The sequence below is a fragment of the Chelon labrosus genome (genome assembly GCF_963514085.1).
Source record: "Chelon labrosus genome assembly, contig: SCAFFOLD_279, whole genome shotgun sequence".
Classification (NCBI taxonomy): domain Eukaryota; kingdom Metazoa; phylum Chordata; class Actinopteri; order Mugiliformes; family Mugilidae; genus Chelon; species Chelon labrosus.
The window spans coordinates 1-17000 of NW_028181723.1; the positions used below are offsets into that span (position 1 = coordinate 1).

At 42.9% G+C, this 17000-nt stretch overlaps 1 protein-coding gene across 1 annotated transcript; it reads right to left on the minus strand.

The window, feature by feature from the left end:
* Window positions 1–6: 6 nt before the first annotated feature.
* Window positions 7–7086, minus strand: LOC311509759 (voltage-dependent calcium channel gamma-6 subunit-like; the record flags this gene model as incomplete). Its single annotated transcript, XM_084575191.1, has 5 exons — window positions 6450–7086; window positions 5782–5892; window positions 5155–5263; window positions 1868–1942; window positions 7–143 (listed from the first exon to the last, which is right to left on the minus strand). Coding segments are annotated over exons 1-5 (627 nt in total), but the record flags the coding sequence as incomplete, so codon positions are not given.
* Between the last annotated feature and the right edge of the window lie 9914 nt (window positions 7087–17000).

The window sequence follows — 17000 nt, forward strand, 5'->3', positions numbered from 1 at the left end:
CTGACCTGACAGGATGAAGCAGACAGATGCTGGCTTGAGGAAGAACAGGATCTCTTTACTGAGAGACATGGTGATGCAGATGGCCCCCATCACCATCAGGAACAGGCTGAACAGAGCCAACATGGCCGCTGCTACGTTCAGATCTGCACGGTGGAGGAGGAGGAGGACGATTAATCAAACACAAGAGTGTGAAAGCAGTCTTTTTATAGAGGAACGCCAGTTGTTTGTGGACAGGACAGAAGCATTTCTATTGATTTACTTCTATTTGTGTGGGTAGTTGAGTGGCTGCAGCATAGCGTTATTCTGCAGCAGCTAGGGACGTTGTGTAATGCATGACTGAAATGACACTTTGAACATTTTCATAAGTTGTGATTTAAAAAAGAAAGAAAGAAAGAAACCAGGGTGCAATACACAAGAACATCATACGAGTAGTATCTAGTGGAGGCTGTACCACAAAGAGGAGTCTTATGTGTGATGTTTGTTGTTATTTCTGAAGCATAAAAAGGAGCAGATCACAGCTTCCATGTTGGGACTATGATGAAACATTCATTTAGTGTCAAAAATACAGCCCAGGGGGCCAAAACCAGCCTGGTAAAAGCTAGAATCTGAGACGCGAGATGAATTTGCAAAGTGTGTAAATTACAAAGAAGATATCAACTGAACATTTTTAAATAAAAATAACTGCTATTCCTAATTAGTTTTTTTCATAAGAAATTTCACGATTTACTCGTAACTCTTTGCACTAAAACAAAACAAAAAAGTGGTTGTTATTTATAGGTTATTACGCTATTATATTGGCGCAGCCCCCTTGAGATCATATTGTGCTGTTATCATTATGACCACCTTCCTAATATTGTGCAAGTCTCCCTTGTGGTGACTCATCAGAGAATGGACATGGGCCTTCTGAGGGTGTCCTGTGGTGTCTGGCAACAGGATGTTGTTAGTGTTGGTCCTTTGAGGGGAGGGGCCTCTGTGGATCATCCCACAGATGCTTGATCAGTTTGGGATCTAGTGAATTTGGAGGCCAGGTCAACACCTTGTGCTGTTCTTCATGTTTTTTTTTTTTTTAGTTGTTCCTAAAGTGTTTTTGTGTGTGTGTCTGTGTCAGGCTGCATCCTGCTGGGGATGGCTGCTGCCATCAAGGAGTGTCATTGCTATGGGGTGGGGGTGCCTGGTGTGGTCTAGGTGGGTGCTACATGTCTAAGTAACATCCACACCAATGAATGCCAGGTCCAGAAGTTTCCCAGCAGAACATTGAACTGTCACAAGATGGTCAATGTTATTCACTTCTGGTCATAATGTTGTGGCTGATCAGTGTATGTGGCCCCTGAACTATAATAAGTTTACCATCCCTGCTTTAGAAGAAAAAGTCAGAACATAAATCTTAAGTTTTTAAAGATTTTGATAAAGTAAAGGATTAACGTGAGATCTATGGAAGCACTCTTGACTATAATTGTTAAATAATTGTGATGCAGCAACAGTGAACACTTAGATTGTAATGTGTGTCTATCTTTCTTTATTCAGAGTACGCCACTGTGTGAGCTTGATATATTATGTAGCTGCCAGTGAAATGAGAGGTTAGACGGCAGCTCGGAGACACTCGAATGCAGCGTAGGCGGAATGCATTTCAAACACTCACAGAGCAGACAATGGCCAACCTGAGAGAGCGAGGAGGTGAGGGGAGACACGGGGGAAGCAAAAAGGGACAGAGAAAGAGAGGGGTGGCGGGAGGCAAGAGAAGAGAATGAGGAAGAGGCAAAGAGGGCACAGGGACAGAGGAAGGTATGGAGATAAAGAAAGGAGTGGAGTGGGCGGACGAGGTGGGGACAGCAGCTGAGAGAGGCCAAAGGAGGTGTTCATGACTCACTTTTCTGTGTTGTCTTCTGAAACATCACAGCGTTTTCCCCCGTGGTAAAAAACTTGAAAGAGGTGCAGTTTGATTCTGGAGGAGGGACGAGAAAGTGAGACAGTGAGACACAAACACAGACGGGCAATCTTGACGAGCATCTTATTGAAATTCAAGGGATCCACATCTCTCTCCCCCTCTTCTCACATCCCACCTCTGTACACTTTACTTTCAATTATTCTCCATCAAACATAATCAGCCGTGAACGTCAATGACGAGCTGAAGGTGACAATTCGAAGCTTCCTGCGCAATTTGTATTCCGCGGTCCTCATGGTGCGTTACAGTAATTAGAGTTTGGCCGTCAAATAGATTGTGACACCTTTATCTGTTCCCTCAAACACAGGACACACACACACATCGCTCTTAATTAGCGTGATCAAAGCCTCATCCTCAGAGTGTTCCAGTTACTTTCTTTTTTCCTCCCACAACAGCAGCTGCAGAGGCTGCTGCACTCAACTCCCGACACATCGACGAAATTCAAATCCCGTCAGCAAATAAGCGGCCGCTGCAGCCGGCCAGGCGGACAATAATTGGACTTCCCTTTCACTGACCACAGAACATGTGTACACCTTAATCCCCCTAAAGGAAGACACGGTTGAGCTTGCTCCATCACAGGTGTCTGGCTCAAGGAGACTCCCATGTGTTGTGATGACCAGACTGTGACCAAATGAGTCTCACTGGAAGCACTTCTGAACAGATGGAGTCTAATTTGGCCTTGAAATTAACTTTTGCACCTCATATTGGCTCATTTTCCTGAATAAACTAGTACACAATTCTAATATTTCAGTTTCATTTGTTTGATTGGGTTCTCTTGTCTTGGTCCGCTTGATGTTTTGAGTCGTTTTTATGTAAATTCTGAGCGGTGCAAAGCCGCACTGTTGTTGAGGTTGGGTCATGATGGCAACAAGCCCTACATGTCCGTAGGCGTTCACAAGCCGGTTGAGATGTACAGTCCCTCCTGCGAATTCTGAGTCTACTGCAGCATCTCCTCCCAGCTGGCCGGTAAACCTCCAGAGGGAGCGCCCATGAGGCACCTCCACCAGATGGAAATCTGGTGGGGGTGGGGATGAGGATCATCTGGCCCCTTTCAACACAAAGGAGCAGTTTCTCTACTCCGAAATCCCTTCATACGTCCAAGTAGTCACCCAATCGCTAAGGCTGAGCCCAACCACCCTACTAAGGATATTCTAGGATTATCTCATCTTATCATAGATCTACTGGTAAATCGAAAGGTTTGCCTTATAGCTTCTTCACCACTACAGTTCGATGAAGCACCAGAATTACTGCAGTCGCTGCATCAAACCAGCTTTCCATCTCCACTCGTGATCTTCCTAGCTTTGAGGCTGGAACTCACCACCAACTTGGAGCAAAACAATTATTTTCCTGCAGGGCACCATGGCATCAGACTTTCAACGCTTACAAAAATGACACGTAGCATCCCTCAGTAAACATTTGATAAAAAGTGTAGCTTTCATGGTTTATGCACTGGTGTCATCCATTGGTAACATCCATAGAAGACACACCTTTACCTTACGGGATGTGCATTTCCTTTGATATGTGTCTCAACAAAGATATATGAAGGATATTTTTAAACTTGGAAGTTCTTGGCTTTGCTTGGTTTTGCAAGAACACATTTTTTAGTATTGTTTTGTGTTGAAATTTCATTATTATCCACAGTATTCATTCATTAGACGTATATACGTATCTGAAATTATCTACTATGTCTTCCATTTCAGTTTGAATCCTCATTTATACATGACTTTTATGGTGCGCTCACACCAGGAGAGAAGAAGCCACAGGGTAGAAGTCATGACACCTGGCGCATGTCATGTCCGCCTGATGGACATGACATGAGACAAATCAAATTTGATCCGGGTACAGCTGTTTGCAGCGCTCCAATGACACACTGACATGTCAACCGATCATATGTGTTTTTCTGTCAGGCAGCCAAACTGAATGTGGTGACACCAAGAAAGAGATATTTAACCGAAGAGTGATCACGTACAAGACGTTTAGACAGGACTTAACAGACAATCAATCAAATTAAGTGTGAGCCTCAATAAGTATACCATACTATAGCCCCCCTACTCAACAGTAACAGGTTTACCCCAGCCTGCACCATCTGATGCAAGTCCTCCCCTCTCTTTCACTTCCTGTCTATCTCTACTGAGCCCAAAAAACAGAGTTAAAGTTATTTTGTCTACAAGTAACAACACAAAATGTCTCCTTCGTACTCTTCAAACCAGAGTTTCCCAGACTTGTCTCTGTCCTTTTCTATGTTCACAAAATCCCAGAGCACCCTGCAACCCTGTCCTCCACTGAGCCGGTAACTCTGTTAAACCTCCTCGCTTGTTTTGATGAAAATCAAACAAATACCTTGCCTGAAACCGGATGACAAACGCACACGGATGTCTCTGTGGACAGTCTGTACTTTTTGTAATTTTTTTTTTTTTTTATGTGAATCATTCCTCCAAAAAATGGAGTTCACACAAGTGAGTCATGGCGAAAGGGAAGCAATCCTGCAAATAGCTTTGACAATCGTTTCCCTCACAAGACCAAAAAAAGTCCAAGTTAGATGTCCAAATGTCAATTTTAACGCACAGCTCTGTCTCATTAGCATTAGCTGCTCGTGCACCTGAAACTAGAAGCTTATTAAAACTGGAACTGGAATATACCTGGATCATTGAGCTTTGTCTGATTTAGTGAATAAATTTATTAAGTATAGTGGTGTCTTACCCTAACCCTAACCCTCCCTCGTAAGGAGTTTCTCTGACCTTAACAGGGCTTTAATCAATAAAAGAACATATTCAATGCGTTCAAAACAATGAAAACAAATGCATTCATCCTCCTGCAACTGTGTACACAAATTGTAACTCAGTCGTTTAGACACTCGTACCAGAGGCATTGCTATTGTTGGCCAAGTATCCCTTCACTTGACCCAAAAACAAGCTGTGGTCCATTTCACTCAGACTAACAATGACTCAGCCAGTTAGTCAGACAGTCTACTCAGCCAGCCATCAAACACTGAGCCAAGCACCATTTGTCAAGCCAGGAAGTCAGGTGGACCGCTCATTCATCCGAACTCGCTCCCGCAAAATGAGCTGTCCAACGAGCTCGACAGTTTGACAAACGTCCGCTCGGCCCGTTTGTCTGTCAATCATCGGCTTTACCTCCAACAGTCCAGGCAGTCAGCCATCTTAAGTATCACACAGACAGCCACCCAAGCAGTCAGTAAATCTTCCAGTCACCTCCGGGCAGTTCAGCAGGTCCACAGCTCTCTCTTTCTGGGTCAATATCGGCCACCCACAGGGTCTTGGTGCAGCCCTTCCACAGTCCGTAGTGAGCCGTCAGGCATGTCTGCAAAACCAAGACCAAAGATTTCATAAAACAAGATCTGCAGCAATATTCTTTTGCCATCTATCACACGGGTTTAGCCCTTTGAAGCTGCCTTTCATTTCCCCTAATACTTTTTGAATTGCAGCGCATCCCCCCGAACAGATTAATAATATCTGAGACACATCTGAAACCTGACGTGCCAGATGGTTTGGTGCACATCTGGGAAATTGTCATTGGGAAAATACTTGGCAGGTGATGTAATGAACAATCTGTTCATCTCTAAAGGTGGTCGCAGGATAACTTCAGTAGTCAAACAGAGCCGTATCATGTAGTAGGAGCGTGATGGAGGTTAAACACAACAAGCTGCACTCTGGAGATCTTTAAAAGCTACGACGCCGTCAGCGTAGCTAGCCGTGTGGTCAGGAAGTTGGATGGTTTGTCGTGTGATCTCACGAATCTCACAAGAATCCAGCTTGCGAGGTGAACACGTCGGTGAAAACAGTACCGTGTGTCATGAGAAGAAGTTTCAGCTTTTTCACCTGGTTGTTATAGAAATTCTTTGGGGGCGACAGCTCCACCCAGAACTCTGTCCCGAGCCCGAGGACTGTCAGGACAACGCCCACGATGGCAACGAAGAAGGCTAATTTGATCTAGAGACAAAAAAAAGCATAAAAAAACTGTGTCAGTTAATTTAATTAGTTAACCTTTCCTCTGTGTAATGAATGAAGCAGAATGTGTATAGCTTATGATCCTGCTTGCATTAGATCCTATAGTTTCAGTAACTCCTCTCCCAGTATAAAATAAACCATCCATTAGTAGCTGTGCAACTTGCAAGTTCATCAGTAACAGTCCTGTGATGCAGCTGGAGTCTTTTCAGATTTCTCTGTCTCCGCAAACGTGTTAATTTGGTGAAAAGAATTATGTGTAGAGTGGATGCTGTTATGATACAGAAGTGCTGAAGTAAAATCTGTGCATTTGTGTCACTAAAGTGAGATTTAAATATATGAAATCCACACTTGTTTTGAACATAAGCTCCTTCAAGTCAAAGAACTGCATTTGATCTTTTAATAATTCTTACTTTTTTAACCTTGTAAGTCATTCCTTTGCTCTGATTCAGTTTAAATCTCAGGATTGGTTCCATTTGCTGCAGCGTACCGTCATGCTGCTGCAGGGAGAACACACACTCACACAACATTAAACCCATCACCTTTCCTTCCTGGGCTTCACTCATAGCGGGTCCAGTTGATGTCGTCCTGCGGCGCTTGCCCCCGCCAAACGTACTACGTCCAGACATCAGGCCGGCCAGACCTCCCGCAGCCTGGGGCGCTCCTCCTGGTGCGGCCCCAGCCGCCGCTGCTGGGCCCACCGTGCCCTCATCAGCCACAAAAAAGGTAGACCACATTTTGTAGGAAATAGAAAACAACCTCCAAGGGTTCAGTTTGAAGGCCAAACTTTCTCAAAGTTTGGCCTCAGTCCAGTTTCAGCAGGAGACAAGAATTGATGCGTATTCTCAGTTTGTGTCTCGAGAGAAAACAGTAAAAAACAGCATGAGAGAAAGTAAAATACTGCTGTAACGGTGTGTCTGATAAAAAGGAAAGGGACAACGAAGAGAAACTAACCAAAAATTAATATCCAATGTCTCCAAAGACTTTAGCAGGAAAAGGTAGGAATCAGCCTCTCCTTGAGAAAAAGCCTGAGGAAAAATGGTGGCTTGGACGACAGATAGAAAATTGATAAATGAATCATCGTGAAGGGAAAAAAAAAATAGAAAAGAAAACCAGCGAGTATAGAAGATGTAAAGTGTTTCTGATGAGCGTCAACAGAGGTAGAGGTCAGGAGTGGATGGACACCTCCTAGAGATGAGAGAGCAAAGAGGAAAGGAAGCTGATGTCGTCATGATAGAAGCTCAGTTTCAAATGTGGGTTTTAGAGATGGGGTATTGGAGGTTTGCTCACGCCAAAACTGAATGTGAAAGCAGTTTTCAGCTGATGAGAGCAAAGAAAGGTTAAGTGTGAGGAGTTAATTGCTATAAATAAAGAAGCAGACACAGATTTTCATGCCAGTTGTTTTTCTGCAGACAGGTTTATTGTTAGCAAATGTTACAGAGACATATACTATAACCATCTAAGTGTGCATGCAGTTTATAAAGGTGGGTTAAATTATTTAAATCTTTATAGGTCATGCATGCTATGCTGAGTGTCTGTAAATTGCAGCTGCAACAGTGAAATTACCCAGTTTGAGATTAAGTATTTAAAGATCTACTTTTAAAATATATTTTAGCATAAGTATTTTTGGCTTTTGTTGCATAAGAAAAGCGTTCCACTTTAGTTTACGGTCACAAATGAGACACCATTTTGTCAGCGATTAGATTACACAGTGTGAAATACCAGGCAAAAAAAAAAAAAAAGCAAAGTGATAGCATGCGACATGACTCTGCGTGTTACTTGATGATACCAGGCTCCTGTCATCAGATGTCATTACTATTATTATAAGGCCAAACTCAATTGTTCATAGTGATTTTTTGATGCACACGCGAGCTTCAGTTACACCTAGCTCTTGTTCTCTGGGCTTCGGGGAGCACTTTCCAAATAAGTGTGAGGTTGAGGAGGTGTATAAGAGGTGCAAATTAATTCCCGCAGATGCGCTTCTGTTCTTCCAGGTGCTGCCTTTCTCTCAATCCTCTGCAGGTGATTGAGCGCACCTGATCTCACTTAGTTCATCAAGGGATGAAGCATAAAAGCTGAGAGAGACTCACGGCCAGCTGCTTAGTGGACAGTCTGGCCAGTGTGCTGCTGAGCTCAGTAGATTTACGCCATCCTTAGACAAGGAGAGTTTTGTGTTGTTTTTGTGCATCTGTTGTTACTTATATTGTAATTTAACTGTTAATTGTTACTCCTCTCATCCCCTCCTCTATCCCTGGGGAAAAGCACAGAACTGGAGAGAACTTTGCAAATAACAGAAATCACAAGTAATTATCTGTATCATTAGGACAGAAAGGCTAATGTAAAAGCGCTTAGCATAGTGGTATCACAATCAGTTATCTATTTTAAGATGTTATGTGACAGCAAGCACATACAGAAAACAGTCAGCATTCTGAAATCATAACCTGCCATCTATTCTGAGACACTTTGCCGTACCTCGGCGGCACAAAAACACTTATCGTGTTCAAGACACAACCAATTATCTATTCTGAGATACTCTGAGACGGAGAGAGAGAAACGTCCTGCAGACGCACAGAAGCCGGTGAATCGAATCTTGAACCTTTCTGTCTGCTGGGTAAATGAAGCAGCTGTCCTGCTGCGTTCCACTCAGATGTGGTGACAACAGACGTGACATGCAATCCTCTCTCTTGTTAGCAAAAAATGAAACACATCCCCCTGGGGAGAACACACAAGTTTACTTTCACATCAGCATCTGTCTTGTTAACAAGATAACAAGCAGCAGAGTGCAAGTTCGGAGATGTTTTCAGGCACGTTAGATAATTATCCAGAAAACACAGGGCACACTGTTACATACAAATCCAGTCTTTAGTGCACATCTTTAAAGTACATTTCACATATTTTACATCTGACTACTTCACTGAGACATCAATTCAAGAATCAAACAAGACATTCTTTCTGCACAGTACACCAAAGTATCACTGCACTCTGTTGCAAGTCCTGCTTTTCTAATGTATTTGTTGCAAACACCATTTAGTGATGAATGTTTTCTGTCTCGATTGAGAATGATATCAAGTTTTAGAGTTATTTGAAAATATCAAAATAAAATAGATATTCAGGTAAATTGAGAAGCTCAGAAAAACTGAAAGTTATTGTCACCAAAACAATTTAGCAAGTAGGGCTAATTAGTACCAAGTCAAAACTACAAGTAATGAAAATGTTTTACAGAGCCGTTGACGTCCTTGTACAGTGTGCAAATACTCGATGCACCTGCAGCTGTTGTTGTAGTAGGCCTAGTAGTAGGGGTTATAGCAGTTTATTTTTAAGCTAATGCGCTAATCCAGACAGATATGCGAGAAAGATTTCCAAAATGTTTCTCTGAAAAACATTTTGGCAGGTGTATGCATCGGCCCTAGGATTAACCTTGCAACTTTTAACTATATCGTTAAAATTTAATTATTAAATAGTCGGTTCCTACGAAGCTGCAGTACTGAAAATACTGAGAATTACGTGCAAAACGTTACATTTTAGTAAAAAAAAAATGGATTGCATGCAATTTGTCAAAACCACAATAATAAAAAATTTGTCTTTATGAGCTCACATGTAAATAAAAAGCATTCACAAGCGGCTTAAGGGGTTTTAAAATACGTTAGTTGGTTAGAAAGAAGAAAATTCTGCAGGTCTCACTCAAATCTGATCACGGTTCTCCTTATAAGGCATCCAATTGGACCCGTATGGAAAAGCAGCATTGAAGCTGGAGGAAGAAACTCATTACAGCAGCTGTGAGCAGCGTCAAAGACACTGTTTAACAGGTTGGCCGTCTGAACAAATCCTTCTTACTGTCTCCAAAAATAAGCCAAACTGGATCAGCACCAAGGAGAATGTTCCTGTTTGATATCGCACGAACGGCTAACCGGACTACATGAACACTGAGCTCAGAGAGCGTTTGAACCAGAAGCCAGTGGAGCTTTATCACCCCCCACCCAGCCCGACACCCCAACAGCTCAGCAGCCAAAAAACTAATATATATATATATTTGTATATATCATGCTGAAATTAGACGCATTAGTTTTATTTGTTTTTTCACTCTTTAACACGTGCTTCGCAGCTGCCACCTCACAAACATCACAACAATGATATTAACAAGTTGCTGACCTGGTTTTTGTGTGTGTGGCTCTGCTCGGAGTGACGGAGGGCGAGGTGAGGCTCGGAGAGGGAGTGTGTTAGTAGGGAGAAGTGAAGGGGTGGGGGAGGGGGGTAAAAAGGGGGCGGAGGTCAAAGTGGCTCGCAGTTACGTCTAGGGGAGGATTTTTTTCTATGGGGGGAGTGGTTGTGCGTATGTTTGGATGTGGAGAGTGAAAAAGAGCATCAGCTAAATGTGTGTGTGTGTGTGCGCGCATGCATACCTCCATATTGGCCTGCAGCCCCGTGTGTATGTCTTTTTATATAGTTATGTGGACCAGTCCTTGATCGATCACCAACGTTATGAGGACTTTTGTAGTTGGGAGGACATTTTAGCAGGTCCTCACAACGTCTTTAGCGTCAACACTTTTTTGGCCTAAACTTACACTTACAGTGAAGTTAGGGTTGGGTTAGGCAGCCAGTTGAAATGATTAGGGTTAGAAATGCCAGTGTATGTGTGTGTGTATGGGTGTGTGTGTGCGGTATGCAGTCACTCAGTAGCTTCTGTAAGTGAATCTGTTTGTTTACGCTAACATGGACAGTTGTGCTGGATAGGTTTCTCAGTTTAATATGTACTTGTGTGAAAATGTGTCACACTGCACACACTCAACTCTATTTCTTTTTCTGTGTGTGTGTGTGTGTTTGCCTCCTCTATCTATTTTTGCCACCCACCTGTTAATGACATTAAAGCCGACCCAGGAGGGGAAAGGGCTGCTTGGGGGGGGGGCTTGTGTCAGCCCGACCCTGGCTGAAAGGCTCATGTCTGTGGCCGCCGCTACGATCCCACTGATTGAAGAGGGAGCTGAAGAGTCAACACCTCGAAAACACTGCAGGTTGGCTGTCGCTGGGCTCACGTGGTCGGACGTTGGAGCCATGAGATCGACTGAACCAGACAGTGGAAACCTGATCTCCACAAGCCTGCTGACGCAGGCAGTGCACTTTATCCACTGTGAATCATTCCTCCAGGTTTTTGTTAATTCTTAAAATTCATCCGTTTGTAATGTTTATATTGTTGTTCCTCTGAAGGGACGGTCACATCATACCCCAGTAATCAGAAGTAGTATCAACAACAAGTGCAGAGTATGTAAGCAAAGGACAAGATTTAGTTCATGGAAGCTTTCTGACTTCTGTTTGTGAGTAGTATTGACCCGTTGTGATATCCAGTTAGCAAGCAAGCTAACACCTTGCTTTTGTCAAGAAACTACCATTTAAACAAAGCCATTGTGGAGGTTTTAACCCTTGAAGTGAGTGTGAAATGTTTGGTTGTAAACATCATCTCAACTACAACTTCCTTCTCGTGTCTTGTTGGACTCTACACTCGGACTCTGACACCAAACAAGAAGCCTTGACCCACATACATGTTACCTATCACATGGATATCTGCTAGCTTCACTGAAAGCCCATTGGTTGTCTCCACAGGAGGATAGCCAATGAGCTGCTGACAATAATGTAATATGGAGGATGCAGGAAATGGATAATTCACCTATCAACCACAACATTATGACCACTGACAGATGAAGTAAATAACATTAACCGTCTTGTGACAACTCAATGTTCTGCTGGGAAACTTGGACCTGGCATTCATTGGTGTGGATGTTACTTAGACATGTAGCACCCACCTAGACCAGACCAGGCACCCCCACCCCATAGCAATGACACTCCTTGATGGCAGCAGCCATCCCAAGCAGGAAGCAGCCTGACACAGACACACACACAAAAACACTTTAGGAACAACTAAAAAAGGCCCCACTAACAATATTCTGTTGCCAGGCACCACAGGACACCCCCAGAAGGCCCATGTCCATTCTCTAATGAGGCACAAGGGAAACCTACACAATATTAGGAAGGTGGTCATATTCATATGCCTGATCAGTGTAGATACACTCCAAAAGTTTGTTTGCCTATCATGTTTGCATTAGTGAATGGACAACTCTTCATAGTCACAACTGTAATAGACACAACATTTTCTTTTTGCATGAAGGGGCTCTAAGAAGGACTCATAGACACATTTGCAAGAGATTATGCACAAATTCCAACAAATATCCATGAATAGAAACCAAGTGAAGTCGGAATATATACTTGGTATCTGTCTTTACCATGTGCCCCTGCGTATAAGGACTACAAGTATTTATTCAGTCCATTTTCCATCCATCTAATCAGAGGGACAGTAAGTGTCTGGTCCGCCTGCCGCCTGAGAAAGAGAGAGAATACCGCAGTCAGATGTGCCCAGCATTGTGATAAATGGTGTGTGCGCAAGCAAGAAGGTCAGACAGACGGAGACAGACAAAGATGGAGGACTGAATGTGAGGGAGGGGAAAAAAGGCGGATGAAGAATTGCACTGAAAGAGAAGAACCAAATAATGATGGACGGGGAAGCAAGACAAGCTCAGACAAATGCCTCTCTGCAGAGACAGAGCAGCCGAATTAAGATGCACAGCATGCTGACGTCTGAGTTATGAACAGTTTACAGACGGGGCGGTCATTTAGCCGTTATTAATCTTCAGCCTTGAGTCTACTGGAAAAGACAAGTTTAAATTGTTTAGAATCACAGTGTTTTTATACGATGACTTTTGAAGTCATTGTATCAGTGTCGTAGTGTCTTTGAAGGGTTTCAGTCATCCAGGTCATGATATATCCAAAGTTGGACTTGTAAGGTTTCTTGAAGATGCTTTGCCGCTCATCCAAGTAGCTTCTTCAGTTCTAAAACGTTGGTGGGGAGTTGGTTACATCTCTAGGTGTGTCCCATCATCCAGGTCCTGGTATATCCAAAGACAATGCTACAATAAGATCAACTGGACTTGTAGAGTTTCTTGATGTTTCATCCAAGTAGCTTCTTCGGGTTTCCAATGGGTAACACCCATAGGTGTTCCTGTTCATACCCCAACCTCACACCAGTCTTTTAGACCTGAAGAAGCTACATGGATGAAATGTCTTCAAGAAACTTTGCAAGTCCAGTTGGACAGAATTTCATAGTTTTAACAGGTTAAACATGATGAAGATTTATGTTAGCACTACAGCATTGCACCTTCTGTTCCAAAGCTGATGATGTGTAGATATCTTTGTTTATTGCTCCTAAATATAAATACAATGATTTATAATACACTGTTGCTTGACTTTCCTCACTTTTTTATTATTATTTTTTTTAATTTAATCCTTTATTCATAGAATAGTCGACTTCACACTGTTCTGCCGGAACTAATGAAGGCTTGGAGCTTTGTTCAAGGACAGTTGGACACTGAGCATCCAGGGAGAAAAGAAAGTATTACTTATGCACTTTCTACTCCGACACCCAGCCAATCCTGGGATATGTCTCGATGACCTTTCTGGTGTCTTCCCTTTTTATCTGCAAAGTGTAAACATAGTCATGTATCTTTCAAGGAAAACTGCAGCTTCAGATCTGCCTGTAATCCGGCCCCTGTGCAGTAGTGAGCCCTAACCATAAGATGGCACTACCTGGCAGAGAGGCATGCATGCATGCAGGGATGGAGGGAGGGGGGGGCTTGGAAACTAAGCTGCCCTGATCCTTAAGGCATGCAGAGAGGCAGGAACCTGAACCCTGAACTAGTGTGTTGATGTGAGGTCTGATGAGATTACACCAACACAAAGGGGCAATAGGATTTATTAGGATGCATGACCTGCCAAGGATGATGCTCACGTCCAGATTCATGTTTACAGACTGGGGGAAACTATCGCTGCAGCTTAGCACATCTTGTCCTAAACCAGCTGTGAACGGCCAGTTCAGGGGAGTGTGTTCTGCAAAAATCCACGTCCTTCCACCTTGTTTTTCAACATTCAGAACCACGTTAGGGTGTGCGGATACGTTTCCACAATACTTATGAGGAAATTAAATTTAAATGTATCCTGTGGAGTTTAAGAGCCATGGAGCAGCTTATTAATGATGTCCTTGTTCTCCGGTCTGTGCATGCAAGCGACAAACAAAACAATGATGATCAGCTGGGAGCAGATAAACAGTCCAGCCAGTGATTTCACGGTTCAGCCAGAGGCAGAAATGTTCCAAGACACACAGCAATGTGCCAACAAAGCCAGAGAGGGAGCTTTTTGTGTTGGCCTGTTTTATGAGGAGGGAGATGCACTCAACTCTCCACGGCCTTCCTAAATATCCTGCACAACTTATATAAACAATAAAAATGCAGTTTGGATTTGTTTTTTTAACATCCGAATCACCATCCCACCACCATTTTTAGCTTTTAAGCCTCGTATTGTCCTGCAACTTTTGTCCTTCCAGGACAATCCATGGGCAGTGGATGACATTTATGTCGAATTAAGTTATATAGAAACTTTCTAGATGGGTCAAATTTGACCCAGAGGACAATAGCTGCCAAGCTACAAACTCATGTGCTGAAAAATGAAGCCAACCCTGTCGTGCAAGTGACTACAGTTCTGTTAGGAGTGAGCTCGGGTTTCTTTCCTACCTAAAAACACTTACTGAACTGGTTTTCTGGTTTTTCTTACAAATGGAGGGTCAGGTGTGAAAATGTGTGGGAGTTTGAGGAGAGCTGGACATACTCGACCAGGAAGTTGAGACACTCGCCATACCAACCCAGTCACCGGTTTGCCACTTTGGTTGAGGACCCACCATTGTTTTTAAAAATAAGACTGAGCGGAAGCCAACGACGGGGCTTGTCGCTCGTGAGAGCTGGACTGCACTGTCGGGACTCGGTGGAGGGCCCTCCAAACCCGTTAGCAGGTGCAGACAGGTGAGCTAACCCCAATTGTCTCCCGTAGGAAAACCAGTTCCTTTCTTCCGTCACTTCTCCTCTTTCACTCACTCCAGGTTAGGACTGGTACCCCTGAAAACAGGTAGCCTAGACCTTACCAGTCTGTAACAGTTCCTCTAACGCCCACTAGAGTCAGACTCCAACCGTGAGTCAATCAACAAGCCCCATAGACCTCCAAGGTAAAACTTTACAGCAGAAATAAACATGTTTACAGCCTGGTACAAAAACAGTTCTGGTCTCTTTAGCTAATTTCTCCATTTGTGACCAACTGTGCGTTGGTGAATTTTTATATAACCCACCTGTTATGCATAACTAAAGGCGTGGCTTGTTTGAGTGACAGGTGGCTAGCTGTCTCTAGTTTCGGTTCAACTCACGCTCCACCTCTTTGACTTTTTTTGAATTAGTTGGGAGTTAGACAGGCACCGACAAGATGGAGACGCCCAGAGACACCACACTGAGCTTCTCAACCACTCTTCAGGAGTTCTATGAGTGATAGATATTTTATATACAGGTCAAGGACTGATGCATCTCTCTTCTGAGGCATAATGAAGAATTACTGCTGCTTCTGATGATAGACCACTACCACTAAGTGCTTTCCTAAACATCCAAGGAACTTAACTAAAGATCTTCCTAAAATGTTTATCATTTCAGGCATAAAAAGACAAAAAAATAGCCTCAGGTTTTGTCTATCACTTATTAAGCATTCCATCTGACTCACTGAACTCATCGGTAGTTTTTATCTGACATAAACTTCTTGTAATACCATCATTTAACAAAACTAATCATAGTTCTGGTATTTTTAAAGTCCTCAAACGTCTCCTCCATCTTAATCATGCACACCCATTAGTATGTAGGAAACCATTTTGAAGGCTTCATTTAGCGACTTTTCTGTAGTCACCATCCTTGATTTCTGAAACTGAACATGACCATATCTGGATGAGGACTATGATCTTGATCCAGTCTTGACCGGTTGTATTCTTTAATTCATTTTTAATGTACACTCTTCTTTCTACACATTCAAGGTAGATGCTCAAGGACAACAGAAAGCCAGTTAGCCTTCTGCAAGTTTTTTTTTTCCAAAGAATTAAGATTATAATCAAGGTATTATGTTTTACAATGATAGGGCAGTGTTATGCCTGGTGGCTGCATAACTAAAGCGGGTTACTGCTGCTTTTCTTAAGCCGCTGTGAGTCAAGGCAGCGACTGATGTAGAGATGAGGAGATTATTTTTTTTTATAACAAAACTGGAGATAGGAGAAAGATTTAAAAGTCTAGGAAGCACAAGAAAAGAGATGCATTAAAGAAACAAGCGGAGAAGATGACGGCCTTTTTGTTCTTCGTCTGCGACCTTATTAATCATCTGCTCATTCTCCATTGTCACCTGTTATTGTGTAAAGGACAATTAGATAATATAATCGTCAGTGATGACCTGCTGGTCACGCTCTAAATCACCATTTGTAAATACTAATCCCGTCCTGATGGTGCGTTATAGTAATTATGGAAAAGAGACCCAGACAAAGAGTTTTAAAAGTGAGCTCTATCATCAACAGGATAACATGACTTTAACGTCTGTTTAAGTGAAAGTCTTAAAACTCTGGCTCTTGTCGTGAATCGGGAGGTTTGATGCAAATGCAGGACTGGATGCAGTGATGATTTTTAGTCTAATGAGAGCTTACGATTAAGATAACAAAAAGCAGAGTGAGGCAGGATAATCCGATAAACCAAAATCAAGACAAAGCCAAGGAACCATGAGGAGCTGAACTGAAACACCAGGGTATTTGATTCGGTCGATTTGGTTAAATTAATTGCCCTGGCAGATCTTTGCAGGAGGATAATCACTTCCTAACGTAGAGACTCCAGCAGCTTCCAGGCTCATGAAATGTTTCTGCAGCAGCAAGTCCCTGCATCTCAAAAGCAGCTGCCGATCTTCCTGTTGCAACGAAAGATTTTACATAAAATAGTTTAAATCAGACAATTATTCAGAACCACTCTTGTTTCGGCCACGCGTCTTCTCTCACTCACTTATCTCAAAGCTGAACTTTTGGAGCTTACATAAGGCCGTCTGTACTGTGGCGTCTCTGCAGCAGCCTGAGCCGTCACTCAAATGTTTTATCAGACACTAAAAGTTTTTCGAATCCACAGTTTGGGAGCAGAAATATTTAAATTTATTCATAGTTT